General features: G+C 43.0%; 7 protein-coding genes across 7 annotated transcripts; 3 read left to right on the top strand and 4 right to left on the bottom strand.

Annotated features, from left to right (window-relative positions):
• Positions 1–1447: 1447 nt before the first annotated feature.
• LOC138412442 (histone H3) lies at positions 1448–2429 on the bottom strand. Its single transcript, XM_069536290.1, has one exon. It carries the CDS (start codon positions 2298–2300, stop codon positions 1890–1892), a length of 411 nt encoding a protein of 136 aa, XP_069392391.1. The 5' UTR covers positions 2301–2429; the 3' UTR covers positions 1448–1889.
• An 81-nt stretch (positions 2430–2510) lies between these two features.
• LOC138412440 (histone H2A) lies at positions 2511–3052 on the top strand. Its single transcript, XM_069536288.1, has one exon. The coding sequence runs from the start codon at positions 2646–2648 to the stop codon at positions 3030–3032; it is 387 nt and encodes a 128-aa protein (XP_069392389.1). The 5' UTR covers positions 2511–2645; the 3' UTR covers positions 3033–3052.
• A 3209-nt stretch (positions 3053–6261) lies between these two features.
• On the bottom strand, positions 6262–7280 carry LOC138412232 (histone H1-like). Its single transcript, XM_069535659.1, has one exon. The coding sequence runs from the start codon at positions 7008–7010 to the stop codon at positions 6387–6389; it is 624 nt and encodes a 207-aa protein (XP_069391760.1). The 5' UTR covers positions 7011–7280; the 3' UTR covers positions 6262–6386.
• Positions 7281–9781: 2501 nt separating this feature from the next.
• Positions 9782–11366, bottom strand: LOC138412262 (histone H2B). The gene has a single exon (XM_069535742.1). It carries the CDS (start codon positions 11358–11360, stop codon positions 10986–10988), a length of 375 nt encoding a protein of 124 aa, XP_069391843.1. The 5' UTR covers positions 11361–11366; the 3' UTR covers positions 9782–10985.
• A 4880-nt stretch (positions 11367–16246) lies between these two features.
• On the top strand, positions 16247–18663 carry LOC138412428 (histone H1-like). Its single transcript, XM_069536276.1, has one exon. The coding sequence runs from the start codon at positions 17984–17986 to the stop codon at positions 18605–18607; it is 624 nt and encodes a 207-aa protein (XP_069392377.1). The 5' UTR covers positions 16247–17983; the 3' UTR covers positions 18608–18663.
• Positions 18664–20826: 2163 nt separating this feature from the next.
• LOC138412267 (histone H2A) lies at positions 20827–21259 on the bottom strand. The gene has a single exon (XM_069535760.1). It carries the CDS (start codon positions 21239–21241, stop codon positions 20855–20857), a length of 387 nt encoding a protein of 128 aa, XP_069391861.1. The 5' UTR covers positions 21242–21259; the 3' UTR covers positions 20827–20854.
• Positions 21260–21572: 313 nt separating this feature from the next.
• On the top strand, positions 21573–22300 carry LOC138412304 (histone H3). The gene has a single exon (XM_069535944.1). It carries the CDS (start codon positions 21590–21592, stop codon positions 21998–22000), a length of 411 nt encoding a protein of 136 aa, XP_069392045.1. The 5' UTR covers positions 21573–21589; the 3' UTR covers positions 22001–22300.
• Positions 22301–24736: the final 2436 nt, after the last annotated feature.

The following is a 24736-nucleotide window of genomic DNA, read 5'->3' on the forward strand; positions in this document are numbered from 1 at the left end:
AATCACAGCAATTTAAAACCTCCAGGAAACTTTTATAATACAATGTTTATACAAGTGTATGTTTCAAGTATGTCATGTTTGTTGCTGACTACTAAAATAGCCCTTTAGGTAAATCTCTGTCCAGGATCAGAGTTGCTGATAATTGTAAATTAAAAATGGTCAGACAGAAAAAAGATTTGGGGGAAATATAATTAGATGTTTAATGTCTATGTCATATGTCAGAACAAGAGCAAGAGTGTGATTGAAACAGTGAGTTGGTTTAATTACATTTACAGTGAAATTGAATATATTAATTAATTATATGATGAAGACTGTTATTGAGATAAACATGAACATTGAAATCATTTATTATTAGGACTTTATCAGTCCTAAGAACCAGCACAGATACAAATTCAATTCTGACCATGGATTTATTGGTTCAGTTGATCATTGATCATTTGTTAACAATAAGCTTATTCAGATGATTGATGATTAAATGAGCAACTAAACATTATTGATCATTTCTTAACAAACTGATACAATTGCACAATTTGACCACAATGGAGCGGTGCATGCAAATGATACAGCATTATGACAGGCTATATCGAAAGTTAACACTTGACTAAACAAACAGGCACTAACATAAATGACAAGGTGTAGCATATGAGCTGGGTACACACCTGCACATTCACTCAGCTCAGGACCTCCTGGGTGAAGCTAATAGCATGCTAATTATCACATGAGCTTCTAAACAAAGTAGAATATTGACAACCAGTGTCATAATGAAACACAACATCAGGTATAAGTGATGATAACTCACATTGTCACTGACACACACTGTTCAAACAAGGATGTTTTACAACTTTGCTGAACAGACCTGCCAGAGGAGGAAGTGAACTACTATCTAGGTAAGTTTGCTACTAAACACGAGCTGTATCCAGGATCAGTGTTGTCAACAGATTATTTTAATTATAATGGTCAGACAGAAGAGGACTGGTAAGTAATATTGTTTCATTTTTAATGTCATATGTCAGAAGATATAAATGTCGTCATCAGAACGGCTGTAATCGTAGTTTTCCTCTATGTTGTCTTCCTGCTCTGACACATCCTCTTTCAAATCAATATCTGCTTCCTCATCTTGGAAGATCAGATCAAGGGCGTCTTGCACAGTTTGTCTTGCTGTCGTAACCTCAGTCACTGAAATGGCAGCTCACTTACATTAATAATGTCATTATTAAGACCCCCAACCCCTCTTTTTAACTCTGTTAGTTCAGAAACATGTATTTTAATTTATATATTTATTGGATTATTTTGTTCCACAGCTCATGCTTTCAGGTGCAGATCTCTTATCTGTGTCAAGTCACCCTCTGACCTCTGTTCCTTATGTAAACAATATATAATCACTCTTATGCTGTTTTACTCTTTCGCTGTTTCGAGATCCCCCCACCCTTCATTACAGTAATCATTGAATCAACAGTGTGAGTGAGCTTGTGATAACGTTCCTCTGTTGTACTGACACATGGCTGTGAATAAAATGTCAGAGGAGTTGATTATTGACATATGTTGACAGTGTCATCTGATCAACACAGACAAAAATAGAATGTATGTCCAGAATCAGCGTGGTCTGTAATTGTAAATTTAAAAAAATGGTCTGACAGATCTAGAGTGTGGTTGAAAGTGAAATGGTTTATTCAAATTTACTCACACTATTTTAATTTAATGAATTAAATGCTATGACTGTCATAAGCAACATCACTTATATTGGTTGATTATTTGGTGATGAAAGCTTCTAGATCTATGATCAGTCAGTAACTAGTGAGAGCAGCGGAGGAGTTTTGTCTTGAGTGCAGTGAAGTGGCTCTTAAAAGAGCCGTTGTTATCGTCAGTGGAGCAGCAGCAGTAGCAGCAGTTTAAGCTCTCTCTCCGCGGATGCGGCGGGCCAGCTGGATGTCCTTGGGCATGATGGTCACCCTCTTGGCGTGGATGGCGCACAGGTTGGTGTCCTCGAACAGGCCGACCAGGTAAGCCTCGCTGGCCTCCTGCAGAGCCATGACAGCGGAGCTCTGGAAGCGCAGGTCGGTCTTGAAATCCTGAGCGATTTCTCTGACCAGGCGCTGGAAGGGCAGCTTGCGGATCAGCAGCTCCGTAGATTTCTGGTAGCGACGGATCTCTCTCAGAGCCACGGTACCGGGCCTGTAACGGTGAGGCTTCTTCACGCCGCCGGTGGCCGGGGCGCTTTTACGCGCAGCCTTGGTGGCCAGCTGCTTCCTGGGGGCTTTGCCTCCGGTGGATTTACGAGCGGTCTGCTTGGTTCTTGCCATTGTATGTGTTCTCTCTCTGATCGGGAGAAAAAGTGAAGTAGAGCAGCGACACTCTGACTTTAAACGACGGAGCTTGTTGCGAAATGGTGACGCGGTATCAGATCCCCGGGTCCTGATTGGTGAGAGGCTCCTCCTGAAGCTCAGCGCCGCCGAAAGGAGCGACCCACCGCCCGAGTCCCCTCTGCTTATTGGAGAAAAGTGCAGAACGACCTCCCGTGATCCGCTGGAGTCTTCTTCTCTGGTTGGTCCGGCATGAACCGTCCCGCGTGATCCGCTGATATATAAGCGAGGGTTCGAGCTGTTTATCGCAGTTTCTCTTGACGTGTTTCCGGAAACAAATTGAAAATGTCTGGCAGAGGCAAAACAGGCGGAAAGGCCAGAGCGAAGGCAAAGACCCGCTCGTCCCGCGCTGGGCTCCAGTTCCCCGTCGGTCGTGTTCACAGGCTGCTGCGTAAAGGCAACTATGCTCAGCGCGTCGGTGCCGGCGCCCCCGTCTACCTGGCGGCTGTGCTGGAGTACCTGACCGCTGAGATCCTGGAGCTGGCTGGAAACGCCGCCCGCGACAACAAGAAGACCCGTATCATCCCCCGCCACCTGCAGCTGGCCGTCCGCAACGACGAGGAGCTCAACAAACTCCTGGGCGGAGTGACCATCGCTCAGGGCGGCGTGCTGCCCAACATCCAGGCTGTTCTGTTGCCCAAGAAGACCGAGAAGGCCGCCAAGTCCAAGTAAAGCGAAGCTGCTGGAAACCACCAACACAAAGGCTCTTTTAAGAGCCACACACTCACCTCTGGTAAAGAGCAAGTCTCCTCATGTCCCCCACCAACTTGGAAAATACACAATTACCGAACAAACACGGTACAGATGTTATACCTCAGGTTGTTGGGTACCCATAGAAAATAAAGACTCGTGATTATTATTGTTTCAGGACAATGATCCATTCAAAACAAAACAAAAAAGTCATTTGACAAATTATTTCAAGTTGTGGGTTAAATGATCATAGTGATGGGTAAATTGAGTCCTCTATGGGTAAATGGTGCCACATTAATAACTGATACAACATATATTCCATCAATTTAACAAAGGCAAAAACGTTTTAAGTAAAACCATGTTTGTTTACTGTTGTTCAACATGTTTCTCAAACATTTTAGTAAGGGTTAAATTATGACCTCTTTGTGTTAGAAACAGAAAGAATGTATGTATACATGTACTTTTGTGTAGTTAAAAAATGTTTGTGTGACTCGAACATGACATCAGCCAACAAGGTATCCATTAAATACACATTTTAACACATACATATACTTTTACAGTTTGTATGTGTGTAAGAAATCTGTGAGCAATGACTCAATTGCTCAATTTATCCCACATCCACCATTTTCACAAAACTGGTTCACACAGTAACTCAGATCAACAGTTATTTTGAGTTTATGAACATGATGAATTCACTTTGCGTGACTGACTGATTCATCTTACTCTGTTCTCCCCTACGTGTGTATTTAAATGTGTAGCCTGTTTCCACATAGACTTGAAGTGTAAAGCGGCTGCGCTCTGCTCCACAACATCCATTCAGAGAAACAAACTGTTGAAGTACAGCACCTAAACACAACTTACTGCTCTGTCCATGGTCCTGAAACAATGTGTCTAATTTAGTAGTTTAAACTTATATTCTGAAAGTTAGTAGCCTTCGTCAGACGTGGTTTTAACGTTAGCTCCAACTGTGTAAACAAGCCTACACAGGGCTGTTGTCAAGGTGGAGAAAACAAGTCAGGATAGGGTTCGAGAGGTTTGTGAATGAGCTCCACCAAGTTAGATATCTAACGTCATGTAAAGTTGTTCAGCTCGCGAACTATTTGGCTTGACTACGTTACTGTGAGTAACTTCAGTAATAATGTTTTATTATATTATTGGTTCAGAAATAACGTTAGTGCAGATGCTGCAGTGTGAAACTTGTTGAGCTGGACTTTATTTATGAATGAACACTTTACCTACCAGGTATAGACCTGTTTTCATAACTTGCTAACAATTAAAGCAAATTATTGCACATGATGCATTACATTATATATCCAATACTTTTAATGTGAAAGAACTCCATACTGCACACTCATTGTCTTTGTAGTACACTGTTTAATCCCAAACCATATTCAAATACATTGTTGAATATCCACAGAATATAAGGACACAGACTTTGTTTGAAAGTAACACTTATCTCTGCAATAATGCCATCACTTTATGTTTCCTGTCATTTTATTAGGGACGGACGAACCTGAGGAACACAGCTGTGCTGACCGTGTTCTGTCTCTTATGGCAAAAAAGAAAAGACAACACTTTGTATCTAAAGTTTATCAAATCATATAGAAATGGACTCAATATTATTATCATGTGGACCAGAACTGTTTACAACAGTGGTGTGCGGAGATTATAATCACATCTGCACTGAGTCTAATTCACTGTGAATTCTATAACAGGCTAAAAAAAAGAGGTTGTAATAGTAATGGCGGTTATACAAGTCTGTATCACATGCAACTTACACATGCAGCTTATTAATATGAACTCATTAAAATTACAATTAAATGACAAAACACAAGCCTTTAATAAAAGTAGTTAACTTGCTTCAAACTGTTCATTAGACGTGTTAAATAAACGGGAAGTTACCACAATAACATCAAAAACCACTTGAGGCTTGTAAGTATATGTAGTGTGATAATGATAATAGATACATCAATAGGTTTTGTGGTTGTAAAGTTTCAGGGTAACTTACCTCTGCTCGGTTCGATGTTACGACTTCGACCATCCCAGCAACAACACCGCAGCGCTAGCCGGTTAGCAGTCGCGGGTAGCATTTAGCCTAGCTCCTTAGCCTGAGCTAACCAGGTAACGATAAGCTCTGTGGGAGTGGCTCAGTTGTGAGTCTTCACTCGGCCCACCTAGCGTCCACTCGCGCGCCTCCTCTTTGCCCATTTATGGGTTAGCCAGGAACTAGGAGGAGTCAGACACCGGCAAGATGGCGCTGGGTGAAACGCCCACTGCGAGCCTCATTTTCGCTCTTCAGAAACCAACGGGTGACGTCACGGACACTACGTCCATCTTTATATACAGTCTCAGGTTTTAACGTGAGCTCCAAGTGTGTGAACACACCTACACAGGGCTGTTGTCAAGGTGGAGAGAACAAGTCAGGATAGGGTTCGAGAGGTTTAGATACAAAGGTAAAGAGATTATGATTTGAAAGAAACTCTTTTAAATCTGAAAAACTAAATTGCTATTGAGCAATTACATGTGAGCACTGGGTGTAAATGACTATATGTGGACACACCCGAGCAGAGTCATAGTCAAGATGTGAAAAACAATCTTCAGGTGGGAGTTACTTAGATTTACTTCCACACAAGATCTGTTGATATTTACATGAAACAAATTAACGTAGTGTTTGAATCATGAGATGAGAATAAAACAGGAGCAGCTGACCTAGTGGAAAACAAAGCTTCTGACAGGACATGTAGGAGACTTCATCATGGTAGTGGACGGTGTTCTGGTTCACATATTGTAGTGCAGCGCCATCTCTTGGAATCCGGATGTTACTACATATTCTCATGCAAAGTGGACATCGACAATTCTAAGCAGCTCAAAGTCAATAACTGACTCATTCTTATGCGTTTACAAATATAAATATACAGTAAGACAATAAATATGTTTCTACACAACCAAATATGACAAATGAATACTTCTTAAGAAGAAAATCTAAAGTATAAATATATGATCTAAAGCTGAAATCAATGTACATGATGTTGCACAGTGTGTGTGTGGGTGTGTGTGTGTGTGTCAGTAGTAGTCTGCTTCTCCTTCAGTGTCTAAAGATATTTTAAATGTATTTGATGCATTTGACATTAAATAACTTGTCATTGTAACAAATAAATATTGAACATGTTTCTATCTAACTCGACTCTCTTCAGTTAAGAAGTCAGTCTCTACATATGTGTTGCCAGTGAGTGACAGTGGTGATGTTTGATGAGGAAGCAGCTCTTTGTGGATCGACGTGTGTGGCTCTTAAAAGAGCCTTTTAGCAGGATGAACATGTTTCACAGTGAGGACAGCTCACTTCTTCTTGGCTGCTGTCTTCTTCACTTTGGGTTTGGCAGCCTTCTTCGCGGGGGCTTTCTTGGCTGCAGGAGCCTTTTTCGCCACCTTCTTGGGGCTCTTGACTGCCACCTTCTTAGGGCTCTTGGCCACCTTCTTGGGGCTCTTGGCTGCTTTCTTGGCCGCTGCGGGTTTCGTCACCTTCTTCGGGGACTTTTTAGCGGCTGCTGGCTTCTTGGCTGCCGCTGCTTTGGCCTTTTTAGCCGCTAGGGGTTTCTTGGCGGCGGGCTTCTTCACTTTGAGGGCAGCCGTCTTGACCGGCTTCTTCACCTTGGGCTCCACCTTCTTGTTGATCTTGAACGAGCCGGAGGCCCCGGTTCCCTTGGTCTGGACCAGAGTCCCCTTGATCACCAGGCCCTTGATGGCGGTGTTGACGCGGGACTTGTTCTTCTCCACATCGTAGCCTCCGGCAGCCAGAGCCTTCTTGAGGGCGGCCGCTGACACGCCGCTCCGCTCCTTGGACGCGGACACGGCTTCGATGATGATCTCCCTGACGCTGGGGCCGACCTTCTTCGGTTTCACAACCTTCTTCTTGGCCGCTTTGGCCGGGGCGGGGGCTGGAGCTGGAGGGACTTCTGCCATCTTTGTCTCTGAGTTTAGATCAACGAGGAACTATCGGAGTGACTGACGGACTAATGAAGAGTGCCGATCGGGAGGCGGTACTTGAACACACCATGAGAACCGTGTAGACTCAATCCAGCCGTGGCTCCTGTGTGCAGTGTGAACGCCGAGACACTTGTGTTTTCTCTTCACTGATAAACGAGTGAAACATCAGTGGGTGAGCGGTGCTGGAGGCTGACAGTGAGGAAGCAGGTAGCGGACTTGTGTGTCTTCATATTGAAGTCATGAAGAGCTCTGATGCTCTCTGCATTTTGTCGGTGGAGCCTCCAAACCTCACCCGTTCACCGCGGTGAGCAGCGCTGCTCGGCGGCTTTTCCCACTCGTTTCTCTCCTAAAATGACTTGAAAAGCACCACAGCTCCACCAACATCCGTCTCCCAGCTGCTCCACATGTTTGTTCAGAGAGACCGAGTCAAAACAAGCACCTGCTGATGATCCTTTGGAAGAAAGTCAGGTTATTGTGCAGGCAGCAAACACACCGCTGATGGCCGAGGCTCATGGTGAAGTGGAGCCAGACTTTCTATCAGAGCCGTGAACGTTTCATGCTGAGGATGCTGGAGAGTCATTCTATCATTAGAGCTACATTTCATGTCCATGGGTTGGATTAGTCAAGTTTACTAAATATTAATTTCAAACTATGATCACATTAATATTGGGCCACATTTCTCTTTCATTTAATACAAAAACTCAACAGGTTCCATCATTTATTAGAAAATGTGTATGATATACTGGAATTTGCATTTTTTTGCTATTGTTCGATTTCGTAAAAACTTTTGTTCTTCATTTTAAAGATACAAGTGTTTGTATAGTATGTTCATCATTATTTATGCAAAATAATCATTAAACAATGACAAAGGTTTATCAAAAACTATTTGTCTCATATATTAAATTATTCCCTTTGTGTGTTTCAAATACATTTCTGTCAAGCTGTCAGTTTGATAGCTATTGATCTATAGAACAAATAGTCTCAGACTTTTATAGCCAGTAACATATTCATATTACAAATGAAGACCTCAGTCTCAACAAACACTCTGTGTATCCAGAATATACACACGTGTGCAGTCTGAGTTTGTGTAGATTGCTGTGGGTAAATTAGCCTGTAAACATGGATTTTTATCCATTTAAACATACTTCATTTACCTAGTACTTTATAAACAAACAATATAAAACAAAGTGTTTTCCATGATATCTACAATAAAACAAGATCAATATCCCTCATCCCTCCTCTCACCCCATCCAAGCTCATAGCAAAACAACAACAACAGTGTTTTATTCATCTCAGTTTTAAACTCATGACACAAAAGTAGGAAAGCAAAGACACAGTTGAAAAGATAACAATAAATCTGCCTGCTGTGTGGTCAAGACCAAACATTATTTCCAAGCTTTATTAGTAGATGACTTCTACTTTTCTACTCATTGTGTGTATTTCTAACTTGTCACTACTCCTTCCACTGTATTTGGTTCATGACACTATTATCTTATAAATGTGACTCTTGTACTTTACTCTGCCATTAGCAGGAGCTGCAGATGTTAACATTTAAATCAAGTGTAGTGTGCAGTCTGGGTTAAAGTCAAGTTTTGACCAAGGTGTTTACATCATAGTGAGCAACAACTCAAACCTATGACTAACTGGAAGACACAGGAATAGACTAATGTATAAATTTTGTTGAATATTATTTCCAACCTTGGCAATGGCCCTGCATCGATGTGTTCACACACTTGGAGATACAATCAAAACCACATCTCACAAATTCTACACATTTCCAGAGTCTGATTTTAAACTACTAAATTGAACACATTGTTTCAGGGACATGGACAAAGACAAACAGTTACATTGTCAATTGGTCCTATTCATTGTGAGATTGTTATGTATTTGTTATCATTTTATCCCTCCTATTGTCCTTGGGGTCATTTTGACACCATTAAATGTTTAATGTCTCTAAATTATAAAAACAAAATAGTTAACTTCACTTTTTGGCTTCACATTTGATTCATGATTTATTTTCAATGACCTGGATGCATAGTGTACACCCAGGACCCAGGCTGTTTTAGAGGTGTAGAAAAAAACATATTTGAAGTATCAATGTTTTACACATATTTATATTGGTTGTTTAGATGATATCGAGGTCACCATAACATCTACTTTTCTAATCATTAAAACTCTTCCCTCTGCTTTGGAGCCTAATCTACCGACCATAACTGTCGTGTGAGAACCACTGATGGTTCATCAGACATGGGGAGACATGCACAGCAGCTTTCTGAACCATTTCCCTCGGTGCTCTATGTGCTTTGTGTTATACTTCTCTAATCAGTCCTAATGTAACTCTTATCTTTAACCAAGCTTGTTACAGACTCTATTCCTACTTGACGGGAACGTGCTACAGTTCTACTGTTCCACAAAACTGGTCAAGTGTCAGACCTTAATATCTACCGTCCTACATCCAACCTCTGCTCCTGTGGGGGCGCTTCCGCACCATAGACTTTATTATCAGCGGATCCACAGAGGAGGAATACGTCCACCTCTGTCTTCTACCACGTCCTCATGCAGCCTATGAATAGCTGTGATACCCGTGGATCACACTATTGACTAGATCTCATCTGACTGAAGAGAAATGTCTGGACGAGGAAAGGGAGGAAAAGGTCTCGGTAAAGGAGGCGCAAAGCGTCACCGCAAAGTTCTCCGTGATAACATCCAGGGAATCACCAAGCCCGCCATCCGCCGCCTGGCTCGCCGTGGCGGAGTGAAGCGTATCTCCGGTCTGATCTACGAGGAGACCCGCGGCGTGTTGAAGGTTTTCCTGGAGAATGTCATCCGCGATGCTGTCACCTACACCGAGCACGCCAAGAGGAAGACCGTGACCGCCATGGACGTGGTGTATGCTCTGAAGAGACAGGGCCGCACTCTGTACGGCTTCGGTGGATAAACTCACTTTCAACAGCTCAACAACACAACGGCTCTTTTAAGAGCCACACACTGAGTCAATGAGAGCTCACATCCTCTGCTCAACACTCATCACTAGTTCTTCCAGAGAACAACAATCAATCAGGGTCTGATCATTGATGAAAACATGATCAACCATGAATAATCAACCATATATAAACCAGGTTAGCACAAGAATGAAAGCAATTAGATTCAGTTTCTCTCTGTAGTGAGTCTTCACCCAACATGTATAAAAACACAACATTCATATCCACATTTACATCTTAACTCTAATATGGATATTGAACCTTCACTATCTCAGATTGGTAAAGTATCATGTTCATATGTGACTGTCCAGAAAGAGGATGCAGACTGGACTACAGTCATACGATGGGTGGTGGAGTGGAACTTGGTTCATTTGTTAAAACCCACAGATCCTGCTGTACTACGTGAAAGAAAATATGTTTGTTTTTCTGAATAGAAAATATGTTTTATTTTACACCTGTAATCCTCCTTGACTTTTCATGGCTTCTCCCCAGCATTAACTTTTCTATAAGAACACTCTGTGCTCACAATACTGGAGATATCGATGCCCTGACTTTCAATGTTTGAAATATCTAATGTTTTTCTTTTCTCATTTTAAGTTTTAAATGATTGAACCATCTAAATAAGTTAACAAATGATCTGATCAACAGAACCAATAAATCCATTATCATTAGCAGACTCATCACAAAATATGTCTTGACACAAACTTCCAGCAGTGGAAAAATATATCAATTTCAAGTTCATGTCTCTAATCATATATTTATTGTCATGTCCATTAACACTGAGTTAATAACTGAATTCACTCCTTGTGATGTGATTTGTGAAAAAATACTGCAACAAGAAAACATTCCTGTAAAGTGGCTATTTGAGTGTTGGTGCACATGTTGTTCGAGTCAGGACAGTTTGTCTCCATAGAGAAAGTGTGTGGCTCTTAAAAGAGCCGTTGGTTTGATGTCATGTCTCCAGAGTGGTTTACTTGGAGCTGGTGTACTTGGTCACGGCCTTGGTGCCCTCAGACACGGCGTGTTTAGCCAGCTCACCGGGCAGCAGCAGGCGGACGGCGGTCTGAATCTCCCTGGAGGTGATGGTGGAGCGCTTGTTGTAATGAGCCAGACGAGAGGCCTCACCGGCGATGCGCTCGAAGATGTCGCTCACGAAGGAGTTCATGATGCCCATGGCCTTGGAGGAGATCCCAGTGTCGGGGTGGACCTGCTTCAGAACCTTGTACACGTAGATGGCGTAGCTCTCCTTCCTGCTCTTTCTCCTCTTCTTTCCGCCCTTACCGGGGGCCTTCGTCACCGCTTTCTTGGAGCCCTTCTTGGGCGCGGACTTCGCTGGTTCAGGCATCGTCACGATATTAGTCGATCAAATGAATGAAGTCCTCAGTGAACAGGCTGTATTTGAACACAACACATGTAAAGCTGCTGTGCTGTTCCCTCTCTGTGATTGGCTGAATGTTGATCGTCAGTGTAACAGCAGTGGGCGTGTCTCCATGTCCAGAGTCCATTATTCTGCTGCTGACAGAGGTTGAACTGTAGAGATGAACTGGAACATTTGGGGGGTTAAGAAATGCATGATGTCTGAAACTATATATGTTCTTATTATTGATGTTAGTATCACATTAGTATCATTTCAAACTATCTGAACTAAAGCGACCTGATAAAGACATCATGTCTATTATCTCAAAGAAGACTAATAGAAATGTGTTCTTGTTGCAGTCATTCCTAACAAATGACTGATCATTTAGTATTTCTGCATAATACACTCTGTGTGAATGGACATAAACTTGAAGGCGACACATTTTCCCACATTCCTGTGATACACAAGTAAAGTCCAGTGATCTGAACACTGCTGGAAGTTTGTATCAAGAGGCTTTGTGTGATGAGTCTGCTAATGACGATGGATTTATTGGTTCTGTTGATAGAACAGAATTGAATAGAATGCCTTTAATGCCATCACACAATGAAGCATTGCAAAATTACAGCAGCTACCACTGAAAGGAGCATTTAGTAAAAAAATGAATAAATATAACAATAAAAATGAACATGTTTACAGGAAAAACATGTTAAAACTATACAAAATACTGCAAAAAGAGGAAGTTGCGGTTGGATAGTATAACAATTCATTTTTGCGAGCAGAACCGGGCTCGGTCTGGACGGCCTCTGTCAGGACCGGTTGGGGTGAGTGTAGAAAAAAGAAATAGGGTAAAAAAAGGAAAGAGGGGGGGTCGGAGTCACAGTCTCAGGTCATGGGCTTGAATCCAGCCCGGGAATCTCCACGTGGATGTTGGCATGGTCTTCCAAGGGCGTGTCGGTCCCCCTGGGCGCTCCTGCCTCCCTCATGATCCAACATGCGCAGCAGGTGGACCCATGGATCCAAAGGTTAAAGGTCCTCAGGTGAGAATGCTGGTGGTTGCGTGACCCTCATGTCAGCCCTGCTACTGACCGGCGACCTCCACTAGGTCCATCCCTCATCAGGACCCGAGCCAGGACGGGCTCCAGAGAGCCAAACAGCATGAACTATGGAGGGGAGGAGAAGACCCAAGGCAGAGAGAGAAGAAGAGAGTAGATGCTGGTTTCTGGTGCCTGATGGGTGATCCCCAGCAGTCTAGGCCTATAGCAGTATAACTTTTGATGACTATGGCTCAGGGTTGAGCTAAAAGCTTTATCAAATAAGAAGGTTTTAAGTCTAGCCTTCAATGTAGAGACTGTGTCTGCCTCCCTCACTGAGAGTGGGAGCTAATTCCACAGGAGATGAGCTTGGTGACTAAAAGTTCACCCACCCATTCCACTGTTAGTAACTCGAGGCACTACAAGGAGACCAGAGTTTAGGGAGCAAAGTGGTCTGTGTGGGGGGAGTAAGGGGTTATGAGCTCTTTAATGTAGGATGGGGCCTGGTTGTTGAGGGCCTTGCAGGTAAGTAGGAGGATTTTGAAATAAATCCTCTGTTGAACAGGGAGCCAGTGAAGGGAAGCTAAGACAGGAGTAATGTGAACCCGTCTTCTGGTTCCTGTCAGTACTCGTGCAGCTGCGTTATGTACGAGCTGAAGGGTTGTAAAGGATCTTCTGGGACATCCTGATAAAAGTGAGTTGCAGTAGTCTAGCCTAGACATAATAAAGGCATTTTTCAGAATCCTGTTTTGACAGGATGTGTGTGATTCTCTATATATTACGCAGATGAAAGAAAGCTGTTCTGGAAGTTTGACTAATTTGTTTGTTAAATGACAGATCTTCATCAAACAGAAATCCTAGGTTGTTCACAGTGGATTCTGGAATCAGGTGGATGTCATCTAGGTTCACCGACTGGTTAGACAGAGTTTCTCTGAGATGCCCAGGACCCAGGATTATGACCTCAGTTTTGTAGTAACAATAAGAAATTCTGATCCTTGATGTCCTTAAGACAGTTTTGAAATCAAATGAAATGGTTCAGTTCGTCTGGCTTCATAGATAAATATAATTGGGTGTCATTTGCAAAGCAGTGAAAAATAATGTTATGTTTTCTAATAATATTGCCTAATGGTAACATGTATAAATTAAAGAGTATTGGACCAAGAACCGAACCTTGTGTAACTCCATGATTAACTTTAGTGTATGATGAGTATTCATTATTAACACTAACAAAGTGGAATATATTTGATAAATAAGATCTAAACCAGCTTAATGCTGTCCCTCCAATCCCAACCTCTTGCTCTAATCTTTGAAGGAGAATGTTATGGTCAATGGTGTCAAATGCAGCACTGAGATCTAACATGACCAGCATGGAGACAAGTCCCTGGTCAGAGGCTAGGAGAATATCATTTGAGACTTTTAAAAGTGCTGACTCTGTACTATGGCGCATTCTAAATCCAGACTGATAGGCCTCCTGCAGGTCATTTCCCTTAAGGTGATCGAGCAGCTGATTTACAACGGCTCTTTCTAAAAGTTTAGAAGTAAAGGGGAGGTTTGATGTAGGTCTGTAATATGCTAAGATACCTGCATCTAAACTAGGCTTCTTTAGCAGAGGCTTCATTACTGCTAGTTTAAAAGCCAGTGGTACATAGCCAGTTAATAAAGAGCTATTGATAAGATTCAATACAGTGCTGTCGACTTCTAAGAAAACCTCTTTAAAGAGCTGAGTAGGGATGGGGTCCAGCTAGCAGGTTACTAAGCAGTTGATTACTAATGTAAGTCAGGCTCATTCATGTGTTTGTGGTAATTAACATCAATATTTCTAGTTTAGTTGTTTACATGTGTATGTTTACACATCCTGTTGTTCCTTCACATCAAGAGATTCAACTATCCTACATTGAACACTCACGTTACACTGAGATCATATTTCTGTACATTTTCAGATGTTGTTAAGATGGCGCCGCAGGTGGCAGCAGGTGAGGCTGGTGAACATCACATCCAGCACCTGGACCATCAGCATCAGTGTGCTCTTCCCACTTTTAGTCCCCCTCTACACCAGAGATGTCAAACTCAAGCATTTTATATGTCTATCTTATCTTGGCCCGTCGGTGCACAATGTCAGGCTAGACGCACACAGAGCGAGTGCTCCTCTCCACTCACTCGCAGAGTATTGGGTGATATGATATTATTTTTCCAGCGTTGCAGAGATCCCAGTGCCTGCCCAATCAATTTCAGCGTGTCTTTCAGGAAACTCTCTCTCTCTCTCTCTCTCTCTTTCCTTCTGTCTTTCTCTCTCCATCTCACTCTGGCCAGAGAGCCAGGTGGAGTGCACAGCCAGAGCCTGTGTGCTGCTCTCTGGGCCCCATCAAGTTCCCCCACACGCTTTTCTCTGTGATGAAGATGTGAATTTAAATTCTTGTGCTTTCCTTTCTGGAATACCAGCCGACCAAAATTTACATGAGAATACAATATTTACATAAAATATAAAAAGGATATGAACATGTTTAAGAGTAAGGCAGAAACAAGGTGAATGAGGTGCAGAGAGGGCAGTGAGGTCTTGATGATTTTGTTCTGCTGTCCTCACCACTCTCTGCAGGCGTTTGCGGTCCATAGTAGATGTGCTGCCGTACCACACAGTGATGCAGCTGGTCAATATGCTCCCGATGATGCAGCTGTAGAAGTTGCTTCAGTGATGCACACCCTCACTACATCTTGAGGGTTTCCACAGCAAATAATCTAACTCCAAACATTAATGAACTGGCAGCCTAGAACAGATGCCAAACATCTGGCCCTGGCACATGTAAATAAAAGAAGAATGTAGTCGACCTAAATATGTTTTATTTTGCAATTTATCCAATATCCTGTCTATACTGTTTAATAAATGTTGACCCTGATGACACAAGAGTCATCAGCCTCATCAGGGACAGTGATGAGTCTGTGTACAGATGGAAGGTTGAACAGCTGGTCCTCTGGTGTGGTCAGAACAAGGAGATGATTCTGGACTTCAAGAGGAACCCCCCAACACTGCCCCCTCACCATCCTCAACAGCACTGTGTCTGCTGTGGAGACCTTCAGGTTTCAGTGATCCACAATCTACCAGGACAAAAAGCTAAAGTGGGCCTCCAACATCGACACCTTCACAAGAAGGCCCAGTAGAGGATGTTCATCCTGTGCCTGCTCATCACATTCGGATCACATTCTCCAGGAAAACCTTCATGTTCCCGTCAAGTAGGAATAGAGTCTGTAACAAGCTTGGTTAAAGATAAGAGTTACATTAGGACTGATTAGAGAAGTATAACACAAAGCACATAGAGCACCGAGGGAAATGGTTCAGAAAGCAGCTGTGCATGTCTCCCCATGTCTGATGAACCATCAGTGGTTCTCACACTACAGTTATGGTCGGTAGATTAGGCTCCAAAGCAGAGGGAAGAGTTTTAATGATTAGACAAGTAGATGTTATGGTGACCTCGATATCATCTAAACAACCAATATAAATATGTGTAAATCATTGATACTTCAAATATGTTTTTTCTACACATCTAAAACAGCCTGGGTCCTGGGTGTACACTATGCATCCAGGTCATTGAAGATAAATCATGAATCATATGTGAAGCCAAAAAATGAAGTTAACTTTTTTTTTATTTATATAAATTAGAGATGTTAAACATGTAATACTGTCAAAATGACCCCAAGGACAATAGGAGGGTTAAAATGAGAACAAATATATAAAAATCTCATGATGAATAGGACCGATTGACAATGTAACTGTTTGTCTTTGTCCATGTCCCTGAAACAATGTGTCCAATTTAGTAGTTGAAAATCATACTGTGAAAATGTGTAGCCTTTGTGAAATGTGCTTTTGATTGTATCTCCAAGTGTGTGAACACATCGATGCAGGGCCATTGCCAAGGTTGGAAATAATATACAACAAAAATGATACATAAGTCTATTCCTGTGTCTTCCAGTTAGTCATAGGTTTGAGATGTTGCTCACTATGATGTAAACACCTTGGTCAAAACTTGACTTTAACCCAGACTGCACACTACACTTGATTTAAATGCTAACATCTGCAGCTCCTGCTAATGGAAGAGTAAAGTACAAGAGTCACATTTATAAGATAATAGTGTCATGAAACAAATACAGTGGAAGGAGTAATGACAAGTTAGAAATACACACAATGAATAGAAAAGTAGAAGTACTGTAGTCATATACAATAACTCTGAAGGTACTTTTCATTATGTTTTTATAATCAGGTTTTAAAAGTGTAGTGCTGTGTGTGTCCGGTCACATGTGTGATTATAGACATGATTCAAAAGAGTCACACAGATTTTCATACAAACATTGACAAAGTCCTGCATTGTATTAAAGTGCTCCAGTAAACATGACAGTGATCCAGCATGCACAACATCAGGACCATGAATCTGGAGCAGCTAAATGTCTAAACAAGACCTCAACTAATTCCTGATATAGTTGATGACTATCAATTCACAAAATAAATAAAAAAGAATGGTGAGAGCATCCAACATGATTGTCCCTGAGGGTGTATATTCTGGATACACTTGAGTGTCTGTTGAGACTGAGGTCTTCATTTGTAATATGAATATGTTACTGGCTATAAAATTCTGAGACTATTTGAAACACACAAAGGGAATAATTTAATGCATGAGACAAATAGTTTTTGATAAACCTTTGTCATTGTTTAATGATTATTTTGCATATATAATGATGAACGTAATATACAAACACTTGCAGCATAGTATTTAAATGAAGATTAGGTTTTTACTAAAATGGACAGCAGAAAAAATGCATATTCCAGTATTTCATACACATTTTCTAATAAATTATGGAACCTGTTGACTTTTTGTATTAAATGAAAGATAAATGTGGCCCAATATTAATGTGATCATAGTTTGAAGTGAATATTTAGTCAAATTGACTAATCCAACCCATGGACATGAAATGTAGCTCTAATGATAGAATGACTCTCCAGCATCCTCAGCATGAAACGTTCACGGCTCTGATAGAAAGTCTGGCTCCACTTCACCATGAGCCTCGGCCATCAGCGGTGTGTTTGCTGCCTGCACAATAACCTGACTTTCTTCCAAAGGATCATCAGCAGGTGCTTGTTTTGACTCGGTCTCTCTGAACAAACATGTGGAGCAGCTGGGAGACGGATGTTGGTGGAGCTGTGGTGCTTTTCAAGTCATTTTAGGAGAGAAACGAGTGGGAAAAGCCACCGAGCAGCGCTGCTCACCGCGGTGAACGGGTGAGGTTTGGAGGCTCCACCGACAAAATGCAGAGAGCATCAGAGCTCTTCATGACTTCAATATGAAGACACACAAGTCCGCTACCTGCTTCCTCACTGTCAGCCTCCAGCACCGCTCACCCACTGATGTTTCACTCGTTTATCAGTGAAGAGAAAACACAAGTGTCTCGGCGTTCACACTGCACACAGGAGCCACGGCTGGATTGAGTCTCCACGGTTCTCATGGTGTGTTCAAGTACCGCCTCCCGATCGGGACTCTTCATCAGTCCGGTCACTCACTCCGATAGTTCCTCGTTGATTTAAACTCAGAGACAAAGATGGCAGAAGTCCCTCCAGCTCCAGCCGCCGCCCCGGCCAAAGCGGCCAAGAAGAAGGTTGTGAAACCGAAGAAGGTCGGCCCCAGCGTCAGGGAGATCATCATCGAAGCCGTGTCCGCGTCCAAGGAGCGGAGCGGCGTGTCAGCGGCCGCCCTCAAGAAGGCTCTGGCTGCCGGAGGCTACGATGTGGAGAAGAACAAGTCCCGCGTCAACACCGCCATCAAGGGCCTGGTGATCAAGGGGACTCTGGTCCAGACAAAGGGAACCGGGGCCTCCGGCTCGTTCAAGATCAACAAGAAGGTGGAGCCCAAGGTGAAGAAGCCGGTCAAGACGGCTGCTCCCAAAGTGAAGAAGCCCGCCGCCAAGAAACCCCTAGCGGCCAAAAAGGCCAAAGCAGCGGCAGCCAAGAAGCCAGCAGCCGCTAAAAAGTCCCCGAAGAAGGCGACGAAACCAGCAGCGGCCAAGAAAGCAGCCAAGAGCCCCAAGAAGGTGGCGAAGAGCCCTAAGAAGGTGGCAGTCAAGAGCCCCAAGAAGGTGGCGAAAAAGGCTCCTGCAGCCAAGAAAGCCCCCGCGAAGAAGGCTGCCAAACCCAAAGTGAAGAAGACAGCAGCCAAGAAGAAGTGAGCTGTCCTCACTGTGAAACATGTTCATCCTGCTAAAAGGCTCTTTTAAGAGCCACACACGTCGATCCACAAAGAGCTGCTTCCTCATCAAACATCACCACTGTCACTCACTGGCAACACATATGTAGAGACTGACTTCTTAACTAAAGAGAGTCGAGTTAGATAGAAACATGTTCAATATTTATTTGTTATTTAATGTTAAATACATTAAATACAAATTAATTTAAACGATATTTAGACACTGAAGTAGAAGCAGGCTACTATTCTCACACACACACAAAATATGTTCAATATTTATTTGTTACAATGTCAAGATTAAGAAGTAATTTAATGTCAAATACATCAAAGTACTATCAAGTCGTTTTAAACATCTTAAAAGACACTGTGAAGGAGAAGCAGACTACTACTGACACACACACGCACACACACACACACTGTGCAACATGATGTTCAGCTTTACATCATATAATTATACTTGAGATTGTCTTCTTCTTAAAGAGTGTATATATATATATAGCATGAGAAAGACTTACTTAGATGCGGGTGAGCTGTTTAGAAATTAGACAATATCTTCTTTACATCATATATTTCTACAATTAGATTTTCTGATTGTGATATGTGATCCTGACAGACTCTTCACATACATTATTGATATTTTATTGTATTTGTATAGCACAGAATAATAACATCTCAGGGCACTTTACAGAGGCCGTACAACATTATAGAGAAACCCAACGGTTCTCACAATGAGAAACACTGACGACTGTGGAGAGAATAGAACAAACTCCCCTTTAACAGAAATACACTTCTAGAACCAGACTCAGTGTCTGTGGCCATCTGCCTCGACTGGTTGGGGTGACACGAGAGAAATGTGGGAGAGATAATGAGATCACAGCATCTTACTCACACTGAGCACTCATGCTCTCCGAGTGGTGCCACTGTGATGAGATGTAGTTACACGAGGGAACCAAGAGATGGCGCTGCCCTCCAAATCTGTGAACCAGAACATCGTCCACTACCATGATGAAGTCTCCTACATGTCCTGTCAGAAGCTTTGTTTTCCAGTAGGTCAGCTGCTCCTGTTTTATTCTCATCTAATGATTCAAACACTAAGTTAATTTGTTTCATGTAAATATCAACAGATCTTGTGTGGAAGTAAATCTAAGTAACTCCCACCTGAAGATTGTTTTTCAAATCTTGACTATGACTCTGCTTGGGTGTGTCCACATATAGTCATTTACACCCAGTGCTCACATGTAATTGCTCAATAGCAATTTAGTTTTTCAGATTTAAAAGAGTTTCTTTCAAATCATAATCTCTTTACCTTTTTATCTAAACCTCTCGAACCCTATCCTGACTTGTTCTCTCCACCTTGACAACAGCCCTGTGTAGGTGTGTTCACAACTTTCAGAATAAAATTTTAAACTACTAAATTAGACACATTGTTTCAGGACCATGGACAGAGCAGTTAGTTGTGTTTAGGTGCTGTACTTCAACAGTTTGTTTCTCTGAATGGATGTTGTGGAGCAGAGCGCAGCCGCTTTACACTTCAAGTCTCTGTGGAAACAGGCTACACATTTAAATACACACGTGGGGAGAACAGAGTAAGATGAACCAGTCAGTCATGCAAAGTGAATTAATCATGTTCATAACCTCAAAATAACTGTTGATCTGAGTTACTGTGTGAACCAGTTTTGTGAAAATGGTGCATGTGGAATAAATTGAGTCATTGCTCACTGAATTATAACACATATACAAACTGTAAAAGTTTATGTATGTGTTAAAATGTGTATTTAATGGATACCTTGTTGGCTAATGTCATGTTCGAGTCACACAAACATGTTAACTACACAAAAGTCCATGTATACATACATTCTTTCTGTATCTAACACAAAAAGGTCAGAATTTAACCCTTACTAAAATGTTTGAGTAACATGTTGAACAACAGTAAACAACCATATGGTTTTACTTAAAACGTTTTTGCCTTTGTTAAATTGATGGAATATGTTGTACCAGTTATTAATGTGGCACCATTTACCCATAGAGTGTAAATCTGAAACAATACTAATCACATGCTTTATCTGCTATGGGTACCCAACAACCTGAGGTATAACTTCTGTTCCTTGTTTGTTCAGTACTTGTGTATTTTCCAAGTTAGATTAGGACATGTGGAGACTTGCTCTTTACCAGAGGTGAGTGTGTGGCTCTTAAAAGAGCCTTTGTGTTGGTGGTTTCCAGCAGCTTCGCTTTACTTGGACTTGGCGGCCTTCTCGGTCTTCTTGGGCAACAGAACAGCCTGGATGTTGGGCAGCACGCCGCCCTGAGCGATGGTCACTCCGCCCAGGAGTTTGTTGAGCTCCTCGTCGTTGCGGACGGCCAGCTGCAGGTGGCGGGGGATGATACGGGTCTTCTTGTTGTCGCGGGCAGCGTTTCCAGCCAGCTCCAGGATCTCAGCGGTCAGGTACTCCAGCACAGCCGCCAGGTAGACGGGGGCGCCGGCACCGACGCGCTGAGCATAGTTGCCTTTACGCAGCAGCCTGTGGACACGACCGACGGGGAACTGGAGCCCAGCGCGGGACGAGCGGGTCTTTGCCTTCGCTCTGGCCTTTCCGCCGGTTTTGCCTCTTCCAGACATTTTCAAATCGTTTCCTGAAACACGTCAAGAGAAACTGCGGCAAACAGCTCGAACCCTCGCTTATATATCAGCGGATCGCGCGGGACGGATCATGCCAGACCAACCAGAGAAGAAGACTCCAGCGGAGCAGGGGGGGTCGCTCTACACTTTTTTTCTCCAATAAGCAGCGGGGACTCGGGCGGTGGGTCGCTCCTTTCGGCGGCGTTGAGCTTCAGGAGGAGCCTCTCACCAATCAGGACCCGGGGATCTGAAATCACGTCACCATTTCACGACTGGCTCCGTCGTTTAAAAGCAGAGTGTCGCTGCTCGACTTCACTTTTTCTCCCGATCAGAGAAAGAAGAGACAAAATGGCAAGAACCAAGCAGACCGCTCGTAAATCCACCGGAGGCAAAGCCCCCAGGAAGCAGCTGGCCACCAAGGCTGCGCGTAAGAGCGCCCCGGCCACCGGCGGCGTGAAGAAGCCTCACCGTTACAGGCCCGGTACCGTGGCTCTGAGAGAGATCCGTCGCTACCAGAAATCTACGGAGCTGCTGATCCGCAAGCTGCCCTTCCAGCGCCTGGTCAGAGAAATCGCTCAGGATTTCAAGACCGACCTGCGCTTCCAGAGCTCCGCTGTCATGGCTCTGCAGGAGGCCAGCGAGGCTTACCTGGTCGGCCTGTTCGAGGACACCAACCTGTGCGCCATCCACGCCAAGAGGGTGACCATCATGCCCAAGGACATCCAGCTGGCCCGCCGCATCCGCGGAGAGAGAGCTTAAACTGCTACTGCTGCTGCTCCACTCACGATAACAACGGCTCTTTTAAGAGCCACTTCACTGCACTCAAGACAAAACTCCTCCGCTGCTCTCACTAGTTACTGACTGATCATAGATCTAGAAGCTTTCATCACCAAATAATCAACCAATATAAGTGATGTTGCTAATGACGTTCATAGTTCAGCATTTAATTCATTAATAGACAAATAATGTGAATAAACCATTCACTTTCAATCACACTCTAGATCTGTCAGACCATTTTTTAAATTTACAATAACAGACCACACTGATTCTGGACAGACATTCTATTATTGTCTGTGCTGATCAGATTAGAGATGGGATTTATGGATCTTTGGAGGGAGCTGAATATTTGGGATCTGGTCATTTCAAAGAGCCATTTAAAAGACTGGCTCATTTTTATATTAATTCACTTTTAAGAAGCCAGCCTGGGTTAATTCATTTTATTCTGGAAATCATCACAGGGAGGAATGATGGGCTGAGATTTGGATCAGACCAATTTTGAACTCAGATTTCCCACCAATATTTCAGTTTGAATTATTCTGAAATATTGATTATGGCTTCATTTGACGCGTGTGGACAAGATTTTAAAGTCTGATATGGATTAATTGTAAATATTCCACTGCTATATCCCTCTGAGTTGACAGTAATATCACTATTTACCCTTTGTATAAAGTGTGTGTATGTGTGTAAAACTACTTTGACTTGTGTTATTCATGCAACACCTACGTCTGCCTGATGTGGAGGCAGAAGTACTGGCACTCTCCACTTCATCGTCAGAGTCATGCTCTCTCCTCACTGAGATTTTAACAATGGGGTGTTGAGTTTTATAATGCCTGTGCAAATTATTTGTGGAGCCAGATTTCAATGAAATTAACTTCTGGCAAATATAGCACTTAGCCTTTCTGTCTGCCTCAAGCGAAAAGTGCATCTAAATGCTGCTCCTTTTCCTTGGGCTCATTTTGCAGAACGACGACGGACGGTCCTCCCCCTCTTTCAGGCTGCTGTTCACTGCACTGCCGACTCAGATGCACTCGCTTTTTTTTCCCTTTGTTTTTCACTGAGGCCCTCACATGAAGGGAGCATGCACAACGTGTTGCTTAGGTGCTCCTCCCCATGCTCTCTCCGTCTCACTCAGTGGAGGAGCTTGTCAAGTCAAGTCAAGTCAAGTGTACTTTATTGTCAAAAATCAATGTAACAGGGTTAGCACAGAAGTTTGAAATTGCGTTTGACCAGTCTCCAATGTGCAAGTTTGAAACATTTAAATAGACATTGACAATAATCTCTCTCTCAAACACACTCTCACTCTCTCACACACTCACACACTCACACACACACACACACACACACACACACACACACACACACACACACACACACACACACACACATAGCAGCAGAAGTACAGTGGTCACAAGGTGCAACAGTAAAGTAAAGTGCCAGTGGCATGGTGAAGTGACTATGGAATGTTCATGTGGTTTTCTTCAGTGTGTTGAGTCTGATGGCTTGTGGAAAGAAGCTGTTACTCAGTCTGCTTGTGCGGGCCCGCAGGTTGCGGTACCGCTTCCCTGATGGTAGAAGGGAGAACAGACTGTGTGCTGGATGAGTTGTGTCTTTGATGATGTTCATTGCCCGCTTGGAACAGTGTGAAGTGTACAGTTCCTGAATGGCTGGTAGGGATGACCTGATGATCTTTTCTGCTGTCCTCACCACCCTCTGCAGTGCCTTCTTGTCTGCAGCTAGACAGCTGCCGTACCAGACAGAGACGTTGCTGGTCAGGATGCTCTCAATAGCACCTGTGAAGAAGATGGTGAGGCAGAAGTGGGGAGATCAGCTCTTCTCATCCTTCTCAGGAAGTGGAGTCGTGTCTGCGCTTTCTTGACCAGTGCGGTGGTGTTGGTAGTCCATGAGAGGTCATTCGTGATGTGCACTCCCAGGAACTTTGTGCTTTTCACAGACTCTACTGCACTGCCATTGATGATGAGTGGGATGTGTGTTGGTTGGTTGTGTGAGCAACTGTGAACCATAGGTGTGAACTCAAGGAGAGAGAAAAAAAAGAACGGCTCCCAACCAAACGCGACTCAGTTCCCATCGTTCATGTTAATGAGCCAGACAAAAGATTTGGTTCGTTCGTGAACGTCACAACTCTAGATCAGATAACACTGTAAACATCTTTCAACAATCAACTCCTGACATTTCATCCACAGCCATGTGTCAGTACAATAGAGGAACGTTATCAAAAGTTTACTCACACTGTTGATTCAATGATCAATGTAATGAAGGGTGGGGGCAGATCTCGCAGATCTCAAAACAGTAAAAGAGTAAAACAGCATAAGAGTGATTATATATGGTTCACATAAGGAACAGAGGTCAGAAGGTGACTTGACACAGATAACAGACCTGCACCTGAAAGCATGAAATATGTAACAAAATAATCCAATAAATATATACATTGCAATCCATGTATTTGAAATTACTGGTCTTTATAATGAGATTATTAATGTAAGTGAGCTGCCATTTCAGTGACTGAGGTTAGGACAGCAAGACAAACTGTGCAAGACGCCCTTGATCTGATCTTCCAAGATGAGGAAGCGATTTGAAGGAGGATGTGTCAGAGCAGGAGGACAACATGGAGGAAAACTACGATTACAGCCGTTCTGATGACGACATTTATATCTTCTGACATATGACAATACAAATGAAACAATATTTCCTACTAGT

The sequence above is a fragment of the Paralichthys olivaceus genome, chromosome 12, assembly GCF_024713975.1.
Source record: "Paralichthys olivaceus isolate ysfri-2021 chromosome 12, ASM2471397v2, whole genome shotgun sequence".
Taxonomy (NCBI): domain Eukaryota; kingdom Metazoa; phylum Chordata; class Actinopteri; order Pleuronectiformes; family Paralichthyidae; genus Paralichthys; species Paralichthys olivaceus.